This window comes from Balaenoptera musculus, chromosome 8 (genome assembly GCF_009873245.2).
Source record: "Balaenoptera musculus isolate JJ_BM4_2016_0621 chromosome 8, mBalMus1.pri.v3, whole genome shotgun sequence".
Taxonomy (NCBI): Eukaryota; Metazoa; Chordata; class Mammalia; order Artiodactyla; family Balaenopteridae; genus Balaenoptera; species Balaenoptera musculus.
The window spans coordinates 45,337,733-45,358,783 of NC_045792.1; the positions used below are offsets into that span (position 1 = coordinate 45,337,733).

The 21,051-nt window shown below is 36.3% G+C and overlaps 1 protein-coding gene across 3 annotated transcripts in view; it reads right to left on the reverse strand.

Annotated features, from left to right (window-relative positions):
- HIKESHI (heat shock protein nuclear import factor hikeshi) overlaps window positions 1–19,933 on the reverse strand; it is a 34,109-nt gene extending 14,176 nt beyond the window's left edge. The window contains exons 1-3 of one of the 3 annotated variants that reach the window (XM_036861929.1): window positions 19,678–19,890; window positions 17,811–17,909; window positions 17,281–17,518 (exon numbers count right to left, since the gene is read on the reverse strand). In XM_036861929.1, coding sequence (XP_036717824.1) covers window positions 17,281–17,431 — 151 coding nt within the window. In that variant the 5' untranslated portion in view covers window positions 17,432–17,518; window positions 17,811–17,909; window positions 19,678–19,890. Of the gene's footprint in view, window positions 1–17,280; window positions 17,519–17,810; window positions 17,910–19,083; window positions 19,326–19,677 lie in introns of those variants that run through there. The other 2 variants (XM_036861927.1, XM_036861928.1) reach the window with 2 other exon arrangements.
- Between the last annotated feature and the right edge of the window lie 1,118 nt (window positions 19,934–21,051).

Here is a 21,051-nt window from a genome sequence, read left to right on the forward strand (position 1 = left end):
TTCCATCATTTTTCCTTTTTCTTATTGTTTCAGCCTTTCTTTTCTTCCATAGTTGAGAATTAATGAGTAACAATGAAATAATTCCTTGGATGAAACAGCAAAATGTTTCAAGATATAGACAAAATAAGATCACTAATATCCTCAAATGCACATTAAATTTATAAAATGGTCCAGTGGACCCCTATGGTAACTGCAAGATAGAATGAGTTTAAAAAATATATAAGTAAATGTTTTATCTGGAAGACCTCTACAGAAGAATAAAACTCATGAAATATCAATCTTTCTAAGAGTTATAACTGCCCCCAAAAAGAAACCAAAAAACTAAAAGTGAGTCCACTGGTTAAGATACTTTTGGTGTGCACAGCAGCAGGGATGAAGACTAAAGAAAACTGTTATGCCAAAAATAAGCAATTCACTATGAAGTGGCATTTGAACATGACATATGCTAAAAAGCTACAGAAAAACAACCTAATTATGCCTGCTGAAAATCCTCTTAGTATTGAATATAAATATTTAGAAATCATATATATGTGTATATATATATCTTTAAAACCTCTGCTTTATTTCTACTGATAGCCGGACAAGCCTGAAATTACATTTTTTACTCATGCATATTCTAAGAGCTATGTGACTTCCAAAGGTCTATCAGTAATAAGTATTTTAAACCAGACAAAAATAACTTACCTGACATTGTAATATGTCTAGAATTTGGATGTCTGAAATGTATTTAAACTATCAATATTTACGAAGTACCTAAAGTCCATCACTGTGCTCTACACACTCTAAAGAACACAAGGTAAAAGATACAAACAGTCCCTACTCTCAAGGAGCTTACACTCTAATAAGTCAGTAACAATTACTTAACCTTTCTAAATAGGTTTCATTATCCGGGTGATTTTTAAGATCCCTCCTAGAGCTGTCTATGATTTTATAAAAACGTAATAACCATTCCTTGAGCACCAACTACGTGCCAGGCACTATTATGCATTTTGCATTATCTCTAATGCTCCGCAAAACACATGCACTGTAGGTATTATTATCCCCGTTTTACCTGGATTCTCCTCTAAGGCTTAAAGAACTTGGTCAAGACTACCCAGCTAGTCATGAGTATCACTGGGATTCAAATGGGTCTAGCAAACTCCAAGGTTGATGCTCATTCCCGTCCATTATCCTACCTGTTTACACCAAATTCTGTAGTATGAACTCTTAACTGCTTTTTATTAATTACTTACTTCACAATAAGCCATTCAAGAAAGGAAATCAAGAAACCTCAGGAAGTAAAAGGTTCCCATTCTGGCTCTAGTTCCACCGCATGCAAACAGACTAATAGTAGTATCTTGAGGTGTTGTTTTGCCCTTTCTAATCCCCTTGACAAGCTCAACCCAATCTTAAAATGAAAACTAGAATAAGTTTAAAAGTTTCTTCTTGGCAACTGAGCTAGATGAAATGAGAGACTGTATATGTCATGTGTAGAAGCCAAAGCAATGACATTAAAATATGGCAGCAAGCCCAAAAAGAAAAGAGCAGAACTATAAAGAAGAAAGTTAAGTGATGATTTATAACAAACTCTAATTTTAACATTTCTTAAAAATTCCTTTTTGGTGCTAAGCCTTCTTTTCATAGATATTTTTAATGTCACTGCCATGAAAGACAAAGAAAGGCTGAGCAATGTGTCAGATTAAAGACTAAAGAAGTGTGACAATTAAATGCAATTACAATACTGACTGGACCCTAGATGGAGGGAGCAGGAAACTGCTATAAAAGGCATTATTGGGAAAACTGGCAAAACTTTAATGCAGAATGTATACCAGACAAGGTATTGTATTAATGTTAAATTTGTTGAATTTGATCATTATACTGTGATTATAAAAGAATATCCTTGTTCTAGGAAATATATGCTGATGTATTTAGGAGTAACGGGGTATGATATCTACAACTTATTCTCAAAAGTTTCAGGAAAAAAAAAATATCCAGAGAATGATAAATAAAGAGTAACAAAATTAATGAATATGGGAGAAGAATATAAAAAATTCTTTACACTATTCTTGTAATTTTTCTCTAATTTTAAAATTATTTCAAAATAAAGTTGCTTTAATTCCCTAGTGCAAAAATTTTTTTTAAGTATCAGAAGTGATACTTTTAGAATTTTATTCCAAACTAACACTACCTCACAGTAGGGCCCTGGCCAAAAAAAACAAAAAACAAAAAAAAAGGGCTTCCCTGGTGGCGCAGTGGTTGAGAGTCTGCCTGTTAATGCAGGGGACGTGGGTTCGAGCCCTGGTCTGGGAAGATCCCACATGCCACGGAGCGGCTGGGCCCGTGAGCCACAACTGCTGAGCCTGCGCGTCTGGAGCCTGTGCCCCGCAAGGGGAGGGGCCGCGATAGTGAAAGGCCCGCGCACCGCGATGAAGAGTGGCCCCCGCTTGCCGCAACTAGAGAAGGCCCTCGCATGAACCGAAGACCCAACACAGCCAAAAATAAATAATAAATAAATAAATAAAGTAGCTATAAAAAAAATTAAAAAAAAAAAAAAAAAAAGGTAAAACCCCACCATAAGGTGCATAGTTCAGGTACCTAAAACACAAAATATCAGCCTTTTCTCATAACAAGAGTGTTCTACAAAGCTCTACTGCATTCATTACTCTGTTTTATTCATATAAATATATAATCCCTCTTTATACCACAGGTGATTTAATCAACTATTTCTTATTCTTCTATTAAGTACAATCACATATTAAAGTGCTAAAGACACAATAAAAAGTATTTAAGTTCCACATAAGTGTTTTTATTATATCTGACCTAATGTCCTACTCCCCCACCTGCTCTTCCAATCTTGGCCTCTTCCGTTTCCCATTCTCCACATAATTCTCCACTGCAGATGTCACTGGAATTCTCCCTGAACTGAGGCATTGAGCCATTTCCTCATTGTATCTTGAAACACTTTAAAATAGTTAACCTACAGAGAAAAGGAAGGTTTTAAGTTGAACTTAAGTACGTGTATGAAAGAATATGTGGATGTGGCTTAAACAAACTCTTCAAATAGGATATGAACTCTACAAATAATTACCTTTGACAGACATATGCATATAAACATGTATAAATATGAATAATATAAATTCTATCAGTTACATATTTTTGGCAAAAGAAACTGCTTCCACCTTCCAAGTTCAGAATTAAAAATTTAAACCTTAATTTAAAAGACACTGTGCTCATGTTAACATTACCTGGCATCTCATTATTCATATATAACAGGTTTTAACAGATGTTTAAGTTGTTATAAGTGAACACCAGCACTCAGCTGACCTACTATGTGAATGCTGAGTTTTTTTGTGCATCTTACAGTTTAATAATGTTACTAAGGCTAGATATCAACTTCAGAACTCAGGTAAGACATTTTAAGAAACACTTTCCAAAATTACTGTGAAAAAAATTCAAAAAGTACTGTGAGACCTGATAATACTTAATATCATAGAACTAGAAAGAAATACTAAAATTATGTGGAAAATGAGTTTCTAATTCTAATTACAGATACCTTTTGTGTTAATGAGATGGACATACATCAAAATTGGACATACATCAAAAAAGAAGCCTATCTCCCAAAAGACTTCATTAAGAAAATTAAAGATGCAGTCCACTGAGAAAATTCCCAGTACAAACCATGAAATGTTTCTCTGGATGAGATTAAGTCAAAGCAAAGGTGAGCAAATAATCCTTTTGCCTCTGCTATTCAACTCTGAAGGATGTGAAAATTCTGAACTTTGGGGAAATAATGTAGAGTATTTATAACAGATCTTTTGGCTTCCTATTATACATATCTGATTCTCTCACATGCTACTAAGAGATGCAATGTTTAACTTCAGTATGGAGATGGTGAGAATGGAGATAAATATTTTTAATTCAAAATAAATCACCAAAATGTGATTTTTGCCCTAAAGTTTTCATTGTCATATTCAGAATTTCACTAAGTGGGCTGACATAGCAAGGAAAAGTGGAGATGACACGCTATAAAAATGACCAAATCCAGGTTCATAGTTGTCAAATACAGATGTTTATTTTGTTAATATTAATTCATGGTACAGTGTAAAAAGTTAACGATTCATTTAATAATCCATAGAGGAACCACTAAAAAAAAATGCAAAGGTAAAAGTAAAAACCCAATAGAAGAAATAGGGATTTTAAAAATACTCGATCTGGGCTTCCCTGGTGGCGCAGTGGTTGAGAATCTGCCTGCCAATGCAGGGGACACGGGTTCGAGCCCTGGTCTAGGAAGATCCCACATGATGCGGAGCAACTAGGCCCGTGAGCCACAACTACTACTGAGCCTGCGTGTCTGGAGCTTGTTCTCCGCAGCAAGAGAGGCCGCGACAGTGAGAAGCCTGTGCACCGTGATGAAGAGTGGCCCCCGCTCGCCGCAACTAGAGAAAGCCCTCGCACAGAAACGAAGACCCAACGCAGCCAAAAATAAATATAAATAAATAAATAAAAATTTAAAAAAAAAAGAGTTTCTTGTGATTTAAAAAAAAAAAAATACTCGATCCAAAAGAAGGCGGAAAAAAAGGAAAAAAAAACCCCAAGATAAAAACTTAAACCTAACCATATCAGTAACATTAAACATTAATGGTCTAACCACCTCATTTAAAAGGCAGAGACAGAGGTCAAAAAAAAGGCAGCACCTAACTACACACTGTTTACAAGAGATACCTAGATTTATCTCAAAGTAAAAATACAAGAAAAATACAGCATGTGAACACTGGAGAGAAAGAACGCTGGAGAAGCTATATAAATTTTAGACAAAGTAGACTTCAAGACAGAAGCATTACCATAATAAAGGGTATTTCATATTGATGAAAGGGGCAATTCATTTTCAATCTTAGACACTCATAAAACAGAGGAAGAGAGAACAACTGTTATGTTTCTTTTCTTTTTCTTGCCTCACTGCACCCTTACTACTTCTATTCAACATGATGCTCAAAGGTCTGGGCAATGCAATAAGACAATAAAAAGAAATGAAAGGCATAAAATTTGGCAAAATATTGGAAAGAAAGTCTTTCCAATCTATGAAAGTCTTTTTCATAGATGTTCATCTATATAGAAAATTCTAGGATGCAACTAGAACTATTAATAAGGGAGTTTAGCAAGATATTCAATGTGTTACCCTTTCCTTCAACCTCCAGGATACAAAGTCAATATACAAAAATCAACTGTATGGCAACACCAAATGCTAGCAAAATATTTAATTTCTCTGACATCCAGTCTCTTGAAAACCAGAAGCTAATAATAAAGATTAAATAGATAATACACATGAAAGCCTAGTACAATGCATAAGCAGATATTCAATGTTACCCTTTCCTTCATCCTTCAAACATTATAAAATTTTCCTAATTGGCTGCCCTGGCTCTAATCTCAACAAGACTCTCCAACCCATCCTAGACGATGATTTTACTAAAACATCATTTTTTAAAGTATCATTCTCTTGCTCAAACACTTGCCTGCCAGAAAAAAATGTAAACCCCCCATAGCACAACCAGCACACAACAGCTCCACTTTACCTTTAAACCTTACCCCTCGCCCCACACGTCCCAAATAGAAGTCTATCATGCTACCTTTAAAAGTCTCCTCCTCACTGTCACTTGAAGGTGCAGTGTATACTACTACTTTCATGACTGATGATTTCCAAATGCAATTCCCATCCTCCCACTTCCATCCCATCCAAACCTATTCATACTTCAAGTTCATGCTCCAGTCTAATCTTCTATCGAGCCACTTTCAATTATCTCAGCTCAGTAACCTGCTTCCTTTGAATACTGTCTGGAGTGATCTTAATATTCACACACAGATACGGAGACCCTGAATGAAAGCAGTCATCAATTTGAAATGTATGTGCTAACAATGAAGCTGATATACAACAGTCTTTACCTAAGCAAGTACTTTTTTCTTCTGTAACTTGTTTAATGGAAATGTCTACAGTAATTTCTAGTATATTTCCCAAGCATTCGCAATGTAAACAGACAACTTAAAAATCATGATATAGCAAAAGACATATAGTTACCCACTTTTTAAAATATAAGTTCCATACAAATTTTAATTTTGTTAATATTCCCTTTTATGTGCTAATTTGAGTTTGCATACAATTTCTGTAAAGCAAAGAATCTCTTTATATAATACTCCCAGTATTTCATGATTTTTACTAAGTTTTTGATTAAATGTCTCTTCCGCACTAAACACCAAGCACAGCATCTAAAGATAAAAATTGCAAGAGACTCATTTAAACTTCCCCAAGTCTCTAACCACCAAACTCTATCTCCTAAGCTTGTGTCTTTTATTTATTTACTTTTTTTTAGGATTTCTAGATCCCATGGAGGGAGGAAGGAAGAAGGGAAGTTTCTTCTTGTTTCTTAACATCAAACCCTCCCTTCTATATTTTCAAGTTTAGTCCTATCCTAATTCTCAACCATCACCCCAGATTGTTCCATCATCAGCCTAAAAGTATATTCATCGTATAACTCCTTTTCAGAACCCAAGAGCTACAAAGAATCTTCTCTCAAACAAAATAAAACTCACAGTAACTTGTTTTAAGATGTCCTACCAACTGCAATTCTCTCAACAGAGCAGTCCCGACCTTCTCTGACCAAAACCTTTCTGTGCAAAATTAAGAAATCTGTTCATCAACCAGCAGAGAACCACAAATACTGCCAAAGTTTAACATGAAATTTGCTTCACTTCAACTAACCTTCTACCCTCCCTACTCCCATAAAATTCTTCTAGATTTCTTACTTAATAAATTCTCAGTTCAATCACAACTGCCTAAAGTTACTTCAGCAAGTCTCTCTTCCACCCTGATGTGCTAGTTAGCTAGGTTTGCTCAATGTAATAAAACTTATAAAGGGCATCTCAAAGGTTCAAAAATATAAATCCATTACAAGTCCACCTATTCTTATATTTCAATAATACAAAATTCCCTAATATGAATAAAAAGTCTAATCCTTTCTGTATAAATTAAGAATTCTAATACTTTAAACATCCGAAAAGCGCATTTTCCAAACACACTAGGAAAGAACCACCCAAAACATTTTAACAGCATTTTATAATTTGTTTAATGTTGATAATCAGTAAGTCTCTAAATATTTTAAGCTGTTTTTCCTTTAATAAAGCATTGTGCTTTACTCATTAAAAATACTGCCTTGAAATTTCATTTTGTTTTCATAGATAAAGCTATCAAAAGCCATGTTACAGGGCTTCCCTGGTGGTGCAGTGGTTGAGAATCTGCCTGCCAATGCAGGGGACACGGGTTTGAGCCCTGGTCTAGGAAGATCCCACATGCTGCGGAGCAACTAGGCCCGTGAGCCACAACTACTACTGAGCCTGCGCGTCTGGAGCTCGTTCTCCGCAACAAGAGAGGCCATGACAGTGAGAGGCCCACGCACCGCGATGAAGAGTGGCCCCCGCTCGCCGCAACTAGAGAAAGCCCTCGCACAGAAACGAAGACCCAACACAGCCAATAATTAATTAATTAATTAATTAATTATTTAAAAAATCCACGTTATAATGGAAATGATGAGAAATAATTTATTTTTTAAAAGGCAGGAGAATAAAAGAATTACTTTTATCATAATGGAAATAAATCCATTTTCCTATAATGGATTAAGTATTACTCTGGGACTGGATTTTAGACTGTTTTAGCTAACTCCACAACAGAAAATATGTCACTGAGTAATTATTATTGTTAAAGTTTTGGTTAGAGCAACTGTATTAACTCATTTTTGATTGCTGAATTTTCTCCAGATTGGATGAGATAACACAATAAGGAAATGTCTGGGTTTTTTTTTTTTTTTTTTTCTGTTTTGGCTAGACAGCTCTTCCTATGGTGTTCTAACATACATCCCCTATCTTTGTGTGTTTGTTCATATTGTGCATAGTTTTCCTTCTCCCTAAAATGGTCTGATTCTTCTCTATGAGGCATCTGAGATTACTTCACCTCTTCTTTTACTTTTACATCTCTTAATCATATAGACTGTGCTAAATCATCATGAATGTAACTTGTATGTCACATTGTAATTTTTTTTAATGTGTTTGTCTTTTGTTCCTTATTCCAGATAATAAGTTCCTTAAGGGCAAAGAACATATCTTCAATTAGTATTAATTTTCGTGACCTTTTTACCATTGTTTCTCAGAATTTTTCACAGTAGGACAGGGATTTCTTCCTTCTTGCTCTCCACCATCCTTTAGGGCACTATCTTTGTTTCCCAGCATAGCAGAAAGAGAAGAAATCGCAGAAGAGTGCACAGTCTCGGTGTTTTAAGGCCCAGATCAGGGAGTGGAACACAATGCAGGCACTCACACTTCATTGGTGAGAACTTAGTCACATAATTACAACCAACTGAAAGGGAGACGGAGAAATGTAGGATGTAGCTGGGTAGCCATAGGTCTAGCCACAACTGTATTTTGGTGGGTGACTAGGACTCTCCACCACAGGTATGTTGATAGAACTTAATGTATCTGGTGATCAGTTTATAACTGCTATAAAAGAATTTATTAGTTCTTTGTCATCGATGCTAGAATTTCTGTAATCAGGTAAAATTCTTACTCATAGTTTTCCCAAATGGTATGTTCACCATTTTTTTTTTTTTTTTTACACACACACACACTGTATTTTATTTTTACAAGAGGTAAACAGACTGACACCAAGCATTGTACATGGATGACCACAACAAAAGCAACAATGATTGCAATTACCAAACATGAAACACACTCATACTATGTCATAATATTGACATTCAGTCCAGTAATCCTCCACTGTAACAGCTCCTTTACTTTGCAGTGAAAATTGATTTGTATGTTCTTTGCCTCTGAGCCCTTGTGGGATTTTTTTTTGTGTCTGGGTTTTTATGATCTCAGAATGTTATGCCCACTGCCCCCAACCTTTTGGGTGTCACAAGAGAAAAGGGAAAAGACAGCCAAAGGCAGTGCAAAAATGAGAGAAGAAAGTACTTTTCACTATTTCCAAGGCATCTCCTTCAGGGAATATAGTGATGATCATAAATGAAAAAGAGATGTTGCACCCCTTTCCCAACTCAAAATGTTGGCAAAGCTAGAGCAAAGAGAAGAGAAGGTAAGGTAAGGTAAGGACAATTAAATTGACAATTTAATTAGTATGTCTCCAAAAACAACCAGTGGGTCCTGGTATACTAGATGGTGGCCAATATTAACCTTAATCAATGCATATGAGTCTGGATACAAAATAAGCCTGCACTTTCCAACTATGCAAAGGTTAATAGTTGGCTGGCTACTAGCCTATTGCTACACAAACAAAACCCACCACTTTATGTTTAAGGCATTGCTATCATGTTCCAAAGGTTCCTCACACCCAAACCAAAAATCTCTCTCTCTTGTCCCAAGTTAGTTGCTCCTCCGCCTGTATCGCTTATTACTATTAATATCTACCAGTATCCATTTAATTTTCTAGCATGCTTTCCAACTAGTAATTTGTTTAAAAAACTGTATAACAGTATCTATTTCCATTTCTCTTTCCTTTTTAAATCAATATATATTCATATAAACATCTATATAAATATTCATTTATGTACTTTATGTTTTACTTTAAAATGGAGTACTTTGAGAGCTCCCAAGTGAGTATCAAGTGAATGTATTTGATGATGAATGCAGAAAAATATGTCATTACTTCCTCTTTTTAACAAATGGTGTTGGAACAGTTTGATATCCACTTGCAAAAAAAAAAAATTCAAACTTCAATCCATACCTTGCACTAAATACGAAAATTCATTCAAATTGGATCCCAGATACAAATGTAAAGTCTAAAACTAAAAACATCTAGGAGAACACTTTTGTAACCTTGGGTAAGGCAAAGATTTCTTAGATGCAACACTAAAAGCACAATCCAGAGAAGAACAAACTGAAAAACTGAACTTCACCGAAATTAAAAACATGTTCTAAGTAAATCAACTATACTTCAATAAAATTATTTTTAAAAAGATGCAAGGGAACAAATCAATAAACAAGATGTCTGCAAAAAGACAAAACAAAAAAACACACAAAAACATATGCTCTATAAAAGACACCATAAAGAGAAAAGACAATTCAAAAACTAGAAAAACATGTCAAATCACATATCTTATAAATAACTTGTATCAAGAATATATAGAGAACTCCCAAAACTCAGTAAGAGGGGACTTCCCTGGTGGCACAGTGGTTAAGAATCTGCCTGCCAATGCAGGGAACATGGGTTCGATCCCTGGTCCAGGAAGATCCCACATGCAATGGAGCAACTGAGCCCATGAGCCACAACTACCGAGCCTGTGCGCTAGAACCCGCGAGCCACAACTACTAAAGCCCGTGTGCCATGGAGCCCGTATGCTGCAACTACTGAAGCCCACATGCTCTAGGGCCCGCGTGCCATAACTACTGGGCCCACACACTGCAACTACTGAAGCCCGCATGCTCTAGGGCCCACATGCCGCAACTACTGAGCCCGCAGGCCTAGAGCCCATGCTCCACAATGAGAAGCCACCACAATGAGAAGCTCGTGCACCACAACGAAGAGTAGCCCCGGCTTGCAGCAACTAGACAAAGCCCGCAAGCAGCAACGAAGACCCAGCGCAGCCAAAAATATAAAATAAAATAAAATAAACTCAATAAGAAAACAACGCAATTAAAAAAAAAAAGGCAAAAGATTTGAATAAACACTTCACCAAGGAAGATACAGAGAAAGCAAATAAGCACTTCAAAAAATGCTCAGTATCATTAGTCATTAGGGAAATGCAAATTTAAAACCTAATGGGATACCACTATATATCTATTAGAACACGTAAAACTGACCATGCGTTGACAAGGACAGGGAGGAAGTGGAACTTTCATATACTGCAGATTGAAATGTAAAATGGAACCACCATGTTGCAAAATAGTTTGGCAGTTTCTTAAAGAGTTTAACACAGAAGTACCATTATGATCCAGCCATTCCACTCTCAAATATTTATCTAAGAGAAATGAAACCATATGTCCATACAGACTTATACACAAATGTTCATAGCGGCTTTATTTTTATGAGCCAAAAACTGAAACAATCCAAATGTCCATCAACAGGTGAATGGATACACAAATGGTGGTATACCACACAACTACCCAGAAATAAATAGGAATGAATTACTATTGTAGTGAGTCATACTACAACATGGATGACTGTAAAAGTAATCATGCTGAGTGAAAGAAAACCCTAGAAAATGCAAACTATTTTATAGTGACAGAAAGCGGATCAGTAGTTTCCTGGGGTGGAGGAGGAAATAGGAGAGGGGATTACAAAGGAGCACTAGGAAACTTTTAGGGATGATGGATATGTTCATTACCTTGATTGTGGTAATGGTTTTACAGGTGTATACACATATCAAAAATTACCAAACTGTATACTTTAAATATATGCAAATTACTGTATGTAAATTATAACTCAATAAAGCTATTAAAATTGTTAGTCACAAAAAAAACTTAATTTTCCCTGTTCTTTGAGGGATTTCTTTAGAAACAATAAAAGTCATGAAATATCAATATCTGCCTAAAAGAGAAACTGAAAAATTAAAATTAGGTCCAATGGATCCTGATGATACACAAATGGTTAGAACACATCAAATATAAATAAATACACACACACACATCAATGATATCATAATTCTTTAAAAAAAAACTTATTACTTCCAGAGTATGTTAGGGTATCAACTCATTTTTTGAACACGGATATATTAATAATCAAGCATTTATCCTGCCTTATAATGACGCTACCCATAGCAAGTGTCTCTTTACAGCTAATAAATGACAATTAGAATATTATCATTTTGAATTAGCTAATCTAAGCATTGCATATAAATGGCTGCTAATTTCCCAAAGAGATAACTATATATGTGTGTGTGTGTGTGTATACATATATATAAAATACACTTCCTGATCAAAGAACACACCATTGCCTATAATAAACTTGCCAAAAAATTTTTAAAATGCATTTGAATGAAATCTGATCAAACCTCTAAATCCAGATAATTTACTGGAAATAGAGACAGAATACATTAAATCTTTGATTTTTATAAAAAATACTTGAGAGATCTATCAACCAATTAATTGCAATGTAGGGACTTTACTATTCAGATGCTGACTGAAAATATTTTAAAACTTTAAAATATATAAACATAAGACTTCTGAGACCATTGGAAATCTGAACACTGATTAAATGTTCAATCCGATATTAAGAAATTATTTGTTTTTAAGTGTTCAGGTGTACAACAAAGTGATTCAGTTATGAGTTGGTCATTTTTGAAGCTGCGTGATGACTAGAGAAGGGTTCAATATTCCATTTGGTCTGCTTTTGTACATCTTGAATTTTCTATAATGAAGTTTTTAAAAATAAAGATATCTTATTAAATTCACTTTGTAACTTGTATACATACAAAGATATAAAAATCCAAAATAAATAAAACTGGCTTAGGCCAAATTTCCTCTTTCATATTGCTCTTGTCCTTTTTGATAAGGAGGTTATATTAGCTTCAAAATCTAAACTTAGGGGCTTCCCTGGTGGTGCAGTGGTTAAGAATCCACCTGCCAATGCAGGGGACACGGGTTCGAGCCCTGGTCCGGGAAGATCCCACATGCCGCAGAGCAACTGGGCCTGTGTGCCACAACTGCTGAGCCTGTGCTCTAGAGCCCACGAGCCACAACTACTTAGCCCGCGAGCCACAGCTACTGGGGCCCGCGCACCTAGAGCCCATGCTCCGCAACAGGAGAGGCCACCGCAATGAGAAACCCGCACACTGCAAGGAAGAGTAGCCCCCGCTCACCGCAACTAGAGAAAGCCTGTGCGCAGCAACGAAGACCCAACACAGCCAAAAAAAAATAAAAAAAAAAAAATAAATAAATTAAAAAAAAAATATTCGAAAAAAAAAAAAACTAAACTTAGGGTAACTTTGCTTCTTTTCCTATTCTCTGACACTTTATATGAGATATGAACAATCTGTTTCATAAAGGTATAGTGGAACTTTGTAAACCATCTGGGTCTAACAGTTGTATGTGAAAGGGAGAGGTATTTTTTTTTTTTAATTGGAGTAAAACTGCTTTACAATGTTGTGTTTGTTTCTGCTGTACAATGAAGTGAATCAGCTATATGTATATGTATATCTCCTCCCTCTTGGACCTCCCTCCCAACCCCCCCAATCCCACCCATCTAGGTCGTCACAGAGCACCACGCTGAGCTCCCTGAGCTATACAGCAGGTTCCCACTAGTTACCTATTTTACACATGGTAGTGTATTTATGTCAAACCTAATCTCCCAATTCGTCCCACTCTCCCCTTCCCCGTGTCCACATGTCCATTCTCTACGTCTACGTCTCTATTCCTACCCTACAAATAGTTTCATCTGTACCGTTTTTCTAGATTCCACATATATGCGTTAATATATGATATTTGTTTTTCTCTTTCCAGCTTACCTCACTCTATATGACAGACTCTAGGTCCATTCACATCGGGAGAGGTATATTTTTAATTACTCATTTTAATTTCTTTATTGATATTGTATCTATTCATGATTTAAATTTATTTGAGTCAGTTTTCTTTAGTATATTTTTCTAGAAAATAACCAATTTCATCAGTTCCTTTGTTGTTCTCAAATGCATTGGCATAAAATTTCTTGTAAATTTTACTTAGTCTCTACTACAGTTATAGTTATGTCTCCATTTTCACATTTTCAATAACATTGTGTCTTCTTTTTCCTAAATATATCTTTTCAATAGCTCATCATTTTATTAGTCTTTTCAAAGAATCAGATTTTTATTTCATTAAGGCCCTCTATCATTTCTTTGCTTTCTGTCACTAATTTCTATTCTTAGCATTACCATTTTTTCATCTACTCTCTTTGCGTTGCTATGTTCAATACTTAGCCCACTCATTTCAATCTCTTTTCATATACACACGTTTAAGCCTAAGAGTTAATCTCTTTAGTACTACCTTACCTGCATTCAAAAGGTTTGATATGTGATGTTTTATTTTGCTTTGGTTTCTGTGGAAGTTTAATTTCCACGGTCATTTCTTCTATGACCCATTAGTTAAAATATTTTTGAATTTCTAAACATGGCAATGTTTAATCTTTTGATTTGTAATTACACTGCATTGTGGGTTGCATACTGATAATCTCCCATTTGCTACAGCTTGCTTCATGACTTGGCATGTGGTCAAATTTCATAAATGTTCTGTGTACTTAAAAAGTGTGTATGATCTAATTATTAGTTTCAGGGTTCTATAGTGTCCATTAGCTCAAGTTTGTTAATTCTTTATTCAAATTTTCCTTCTTTACTAGTATTTTATTTACTTGATGTATTAATTATCAAGAGGTATATTAAAATATTGATTGTAAGGTTGTCCACTTATCATTGTAAAGTCAATTTTTTTTTATATTTGAAGTTATGTTTTATATACACACAAATTCATGACATTCACTTTTTCCTAGAAATATTTAAGTCTTCCTAGTGAATTATTTCATTCCTAGTGAATGAACCTCTTAATCCTTGATAATGCTTTTGCCTTAGTCCCATTTTTCTAAAACACACCTATAACAGCTTTTTGGGGGGTTCCTTGTGTTAGAATATTTTAGACATGTTACTGATAAACATCACTATAATTATTAGTTTGCTGCCTTTAAAAAAAAATCCCATCCTGGAGTCTCCATGCTTTCTCTGGTAAGTTTAGTCTGTTTAGATTTATTTTGATAACTGATATATGTAAAATTATTTCTACCATCTCATTTTGTTTTTCACATACCATGTATTTTTCCCTCTTTTTCTTTTTTTTTAAGTTTTCCTTAAAATTTTAACAGGATTACTTTAAAGTAGAATCAATTTTATTACTCCTTCTAAACCACAGGACCTTAGAAAGCTTACTCAGATCACTACCCCTACTATCATATGCACTGTTTTCCAGTACAGTATTTAATTCTTGTGCATTTATTTGTTGTATTGTTTTATGTAATCAGGTTGTCCTGATTTGTCTATATGTTTACCAATTTCTTTGCTAACTTTGAGTCTTGCATACCCTTCTACATTCAGGGATTCAGTTCCTTCCTATTAAAGTACAACTACCTTCAGCAGTTCTTTCAGTAATGGTCTATTAGTAGTAAACTCTACATCTCCACATGAAAACACATTTATTTCTCCTTCACTTTACAATGATAGCTTTGAGGGTTATTTTATTTTTCCTTGGCACTTTGAAGATACTCATCTATTGACTTTTGACCTCTATTCATGCTGTTCATAAATCTGCTAAACTGACTCATTGCTGTTCAGTTATTAATGACTTGTCTTCTCTCTCTGGTTCCTTTATTACTTTCTCTTTATATTTAACTTCACTAAAGTGTATTGAGTTGTCCACATTTTTTTTCTACTTATTTTTTCTATTTTTAGGTGCAGCTACAGAAAAGAGAAAAAGTGATTTGATAATGACTCTTTCTGATTCAGTAGGTCTGGGGTCCTACCACAAATGTGCATTTCTAACAAGTTTCCAGGTAATGATGCTGCTGGTCAGGGACCCATGCTTTAAGAACCACTGCCTTAGGGATTAGGGATAATTATCTCAGGGAACCCCCACTGAGAAGGACTGTAAGAATCTGTCCTGGTTCTTAAATCTAGAGATTAGTATTTATCATCAATCTAAACAATTTTTAGCTTTAAATATTACTCTTTCCCATTTCTTCTTGTAGAATTCCAACTACATAAATAACAGCAGCTAACAGTTCATCATCTGGCCAGAACTGCTCCAGTTCATTCTTCACAGTCCTTAGGATAAAAATTAAATTTGATCATATCATTCCCTTACTTGAAATTGTTCACTGGCTCCTCTATACCTACAGGGACAGTTCTTTATGGGGAGGGACACATGGATGAGCTTCAGAGTACATGCAAATTTTTTAGTATTTATACTATGCTTATATAACACATACTTTTTATGACACTATCAAATAGGTCTGTGATCTAAGCATGTTAAAAATTGCTAGCCTATTAAATTCAAATGAGTCAGTGTGATACATAAGCTTTTCAGCTTTTCATGATCCGTGCCTGCCTATCCTATACACCATACCTTGTGCCGTTCTGAGCATACCACGAAGTCAAACTTTCATCATTATACCCATATTACCTCTACCTAGAAAAGAATGCCCAATAGGCCTCTCAGAGGCCTGACAAACTCCTACTTATCTTCTCAAAAGGTCTAATATCATCTCCTCCCAGAAATTTTCCCCAACCTACTTAAGAGTTAATTGTCCCTTACCTATTCTCTCTCAGCACTTTGTACAAACATCCACAATTACTTCTCACCCTTCTAAATATTGGTCCATAGAACTATCTTCCTTTTTAAGAATATGAGTGATCTCAGGCAAGAACTTAATCATTATAGTGATACCAAAATGTTTGTTAAATATATAAACATGTTACCTAAATATAACTTTGCCTTGGACTTTACAGACTATTTCCAGGAGAATACATATTTATAATATAAGACTTTTCATGTCTGTTTTTATCTAGACTTTCAAAGGAACCAGATATTCAATGGGAGTAAATGCTACCTAGTTTCATTCTCAATTTCTAAACAAAATACCTCAAGCATCAAAGCAAGGATCGTCTCTGTAAGATCTAACACCTACAATGTCAATACAACCAACAGAAGAACACTGAAGGGGTAATCAAATCTAATAGCTCAAAAAGCTTCGTAGAAAAAATGGACTCTCATTGTATTTCCTATACAAGTCTACTTGGTTTATCTGTTTATTTAAACACTGATGTGCATATTACAAATTATGAGACGATTCCTCTCATTTTTATTAAAACACCCACTAATTCAGAAAAATCCCTTTACAAAGGTATATAGCATACAAAGAAAACCACAGTGAGTGGTTGTCTCCAGAAGCAGAGGATGGATGGGAGTGTGAGTGTGAGGTCTCTTCACTTACCATTTTTCAAATGTGTCAGTACCATCTGATTTTTTTTTTTTTTTCCGGCCGTGCCATGCTCACAGCATGCAGGATCTTAGTTCCCTGACCAGGGATGGAACCTGTGCCCTCTGCAGTGGAAGCATGGAATCTTAACTACTGGACTGCCAGGGAAGTCCCTGATTTTTTTTTTTTAAATAATGTTACATATTACTTCAGAAATCAGAAAATATAATGAAAAGTAAAAAAAGCCACATTCTATGTTATGCTATTTAAGAAAAAAGTTTAATTATGAAACTATTTTAATATATTATTCTTACCAGATTTAAGACCTGAAATTTTGAAGATGGCACTTGGTTTCCCATTTGTGACAAATCCTAGGAGTTGCCATACCGGCATTCCATTTGAATCAGGATAGGAAAAGTAGACAGATCCTCCCATTCCCTCAGGAAATGGGACTGTTCCCAGCATAAAAACCACAACATGGTTGATATTTTCATAATCAGGCAAGTCAAAAACAAACTTATCCTCTGCCACTTGCTGTGCAGCTGTTTGCACCTAGAATATAAGAAACTCGCCTTAGTTCAATAGTTTGATAAGTTTCTATAGCCCTTTTAGTATTGCTGTAAGCTCTGTTACCAAATATAGTCAATTATAGTCATTATATCAAGTATAACATTGGATCAATCTGATACTCTAATTACGGAATTACCAAAAACACCAAAAAGAGTGCTTATTTTAATAGAAAAATCTAAAAATATACATTTAGCCTTAAAATGATTTAATGAATGTAATCTTTCAAAAACACAACTAAATTATTTCAGAAGTGCCCTGAAAGGATTTTACTTACATAAATAAATCACTACAGCTTCAGAATGTTATAAAAATGAAAGGCTGTTCAAAACACCATGCCACCAAAGCTTTATCTTCTAGTTTGAAGGTAAAGAACCTTGGGTAATTAAAATGGGTAAGCAATTCAGAAGTTATTACAGTCAATCCTCATTATTTGCAGATTCATTATTTGTCATTTTGCCTACTCACTGAAATATATTTGTAATCCCCAAATTATTAAACCCTCCGGTTTAAATAGAGGATAAAACAAAGGAAGAAAGAACATAAATATAAACCAAAATGCCTATATTAGTATTAAATTCAATTTTACCAGTTTTTGGCATGCATAATCTTAAAAGGCACATAAAATCATGGTATCTACAAGTCTTGAAATAATCATCAGGTAAAATAAATATTTCTTCAATGTCAACTCTGTCAAAGACACCAGACATTCTGTTAATCTGTATTATGACACACTAATCCTCGACCTTAGGAAAAAGGGTACATCTTTTACTGAGCCCATAACTTTAGATTAGGTGAATTTTTCTAGTAAAAGAATAATGTAGTTAAACGTTGAGGCATCGCTAGGTCTATTTGCCCTTCATTTTGATTAACAAGTTCAAATACTCCAGAATTAAAAAGTCAAACACCGTCAAAGAAAATCTTGTCATGAAGGAACCCCTACTGGATATCCATTACGTAGGTTAGGTGTTAGGTAAATAGACACAGGCATTGCTATAACTAAATTCCTTCCAAAGTAGTTGACAACACAGATTCCATAGGGCCTTCCTATTCTTTAGAAAAACACACACATTTTAAATGTTATTCGTTAACGAAATTCGTCCCACACTCAATCCCAGGCTGGTCCTTTCATTCTTCCTATCCAGAGCAGGAGTAATACAAAGTTATCCCACCAGTATTATCAATTACCACCATCACCAAAAGGGGCCTCCCAGTCATTCAAGGGACAGACAATAAATCTGAGGACAGCCATCTCCAATTTATCTCTGTGGTTCCTTAGAACTGTGTACACACTATATTATCAAAAATTGATGAAAAAATTCAACAAAGGGGCTGCAACATTTAATAAAGCAGGGAGAAAAAAAATAAAGAGAAAGAATTCTAGGTGAAAGGAATCAGGTCTGAAATGGATTTCTGAGTGGCTTCTACGGAGGCAAGCAAGATTCACCCTCCAGATTCTTCTGGAACAATCCCAGGTACTTAACTCATTTACCTAACAATTCATCAAGGAAGGTAATCTCTTTTTACCAATAAGGAAATTCGCTGCTCACCTCCTTCTGGGGTCATCTCATGCTTTAAGTTTCAGGCGTTTCTATCAGCCAATTTCCAATTACGTTAAGCATATTTTTATTAGGGCCCTTCCAAAAGGACCCAGCAGTTATACTTTGCCCGAGTACCTTCATCTTCGACAAACAGGACGCTACAGACTAGATTCAAACACCACATTTACCTCGAACTCACTTTATGAGCTCAGGCGAGTATTTCTACTGCCAACTGAGCTTAAGTCCCTCAACTGCAAAATGAGAAGGAGAACCACCATCTCACAAGTTACGGTTAAGTTTGCAGGGCCAAATAAGCGCTACATAGATGGCTGAGATGACTAGGAATAGACAAAAGGCGTGCATTGCCTAAGATAATGCACACTCGATAAATGGCAGCTAATGGTGTGACTGCTACTCTGAAAAGCGCTGGGGGGAAAGGAGAGCGAACATCCCAGCGTCCCACTCCCCACCCTCAAACTCTCAGCAGTCAGCTAGACGTGAGGGGGTTTCCCCGCATCCCGCGCACCAACGCACCCTCCCCTTCCCGGGGCCTCGCCCTCGGGGTCCTGCCCCCTTCCTGAGACCACCCGGCCCCATCCTCACCAGCCTCCCCGCCACCAAGCAGCCAAACATGGCGGCGGCGGCTCCGCTCAGCCGGCAGGGACCCGAAGCCGGGGACTAGAAGTCCTGGGGCTACTGCCCTAGTCGAGCCCAAGAACCTTCCAGAACGTGACGGGGGCTGCCTACCCCTCCGCTACATAGCGACTAGGCCAGCGGCAGAAACGCCTTCTGCCCCCGCGACCTCTGACCTCTCTTTCCTAACCAGAACGCCTCTCAGGCGACGACTAGTTCCGGGGCTCACACCGCGCCGCCCTTACGAAACGGGAAAGGCGGGCCAGATCCCGCATAAAACTACAAGTCCCAGAAGGACCTGCGCCGGTTTCCGGTAAGGGAGCGCGGAGGATTTGCCTGTTGGGATTGGTAGTCCGTATCCCAAATTTACGAATCCAGAACCGGGAGGAAACGTTTCTCACGTTTGTCTAACATTTTAGAGATTACAGTGCGCTTTTACAGTCATTTTGCTAGATCCTTACAAAAACCCTAGGAGGTAGATATTATTATCTGCATTTTGTAGGCGAGAAAATTGCCCAGAGTGACCAGCCCCAAATCTTTACACAGCACTCAGGGATGGGGCTTGAATCCAAACCCTGATTCAAATCCAGGGTTCTTTCTGCTACACAGTAGCTGAAAAGTACTGATTTTTAATCAGCTGTTTTGTACTTAATGACAACTTTATTGTAGTTCTTTCCAGCCTCACTCCTCCATTAATTTGCCGAAAACAAACAACACTAAGCAAGTTATATAATAATATCTTTGTGCTTTAATGGCGCCATTTGTAAAATAAGAATAATAAATGTGCCTGTCCCCTAGGGTTGCTGTGAGGGTCAGAAGAATTTATAAATAACCACTTAGAACCTGGCAGTACTTAACTAATGGCTGTTTAATTGTAAAATGTCTTTTTTTTCCTCTATGCATTTGCAGAAAAGAACTGGCATCAAGTACCGACTGCCACCAGTACTCATTCTCCCTTTCACAGCTTCAGTTCCTTTTCCTCTTGGATAGGAAGGTAAGATATCTCCTCCCTGAAGGTCTCTGGCCAACTTGAAATATCTGAGCTTAGTCCACCAGCCACCAGCAAGTCTGTCCTCCTAACCCCAGGTTATATGTGGAAGATCAGAATGTTGGAACAGTCCTCTGGTCTCCACTCTGGCTTCATAAACTTGGACCACCTATCTTGTCTCAGATACTCCTTTGAGAAAGCCAAAGATGAATAGATAGAAGAGGATCTTTCTTCCAATATCTCCAACTTTCTACCTAAGAAGTCCCAGAATCTTCAGAATAAAAAGGCCACTCATTATGAGACCATTTCATGAGGGGCAGACAAACTGCTTGGATTCAGAGCCCATCTCTGTCATT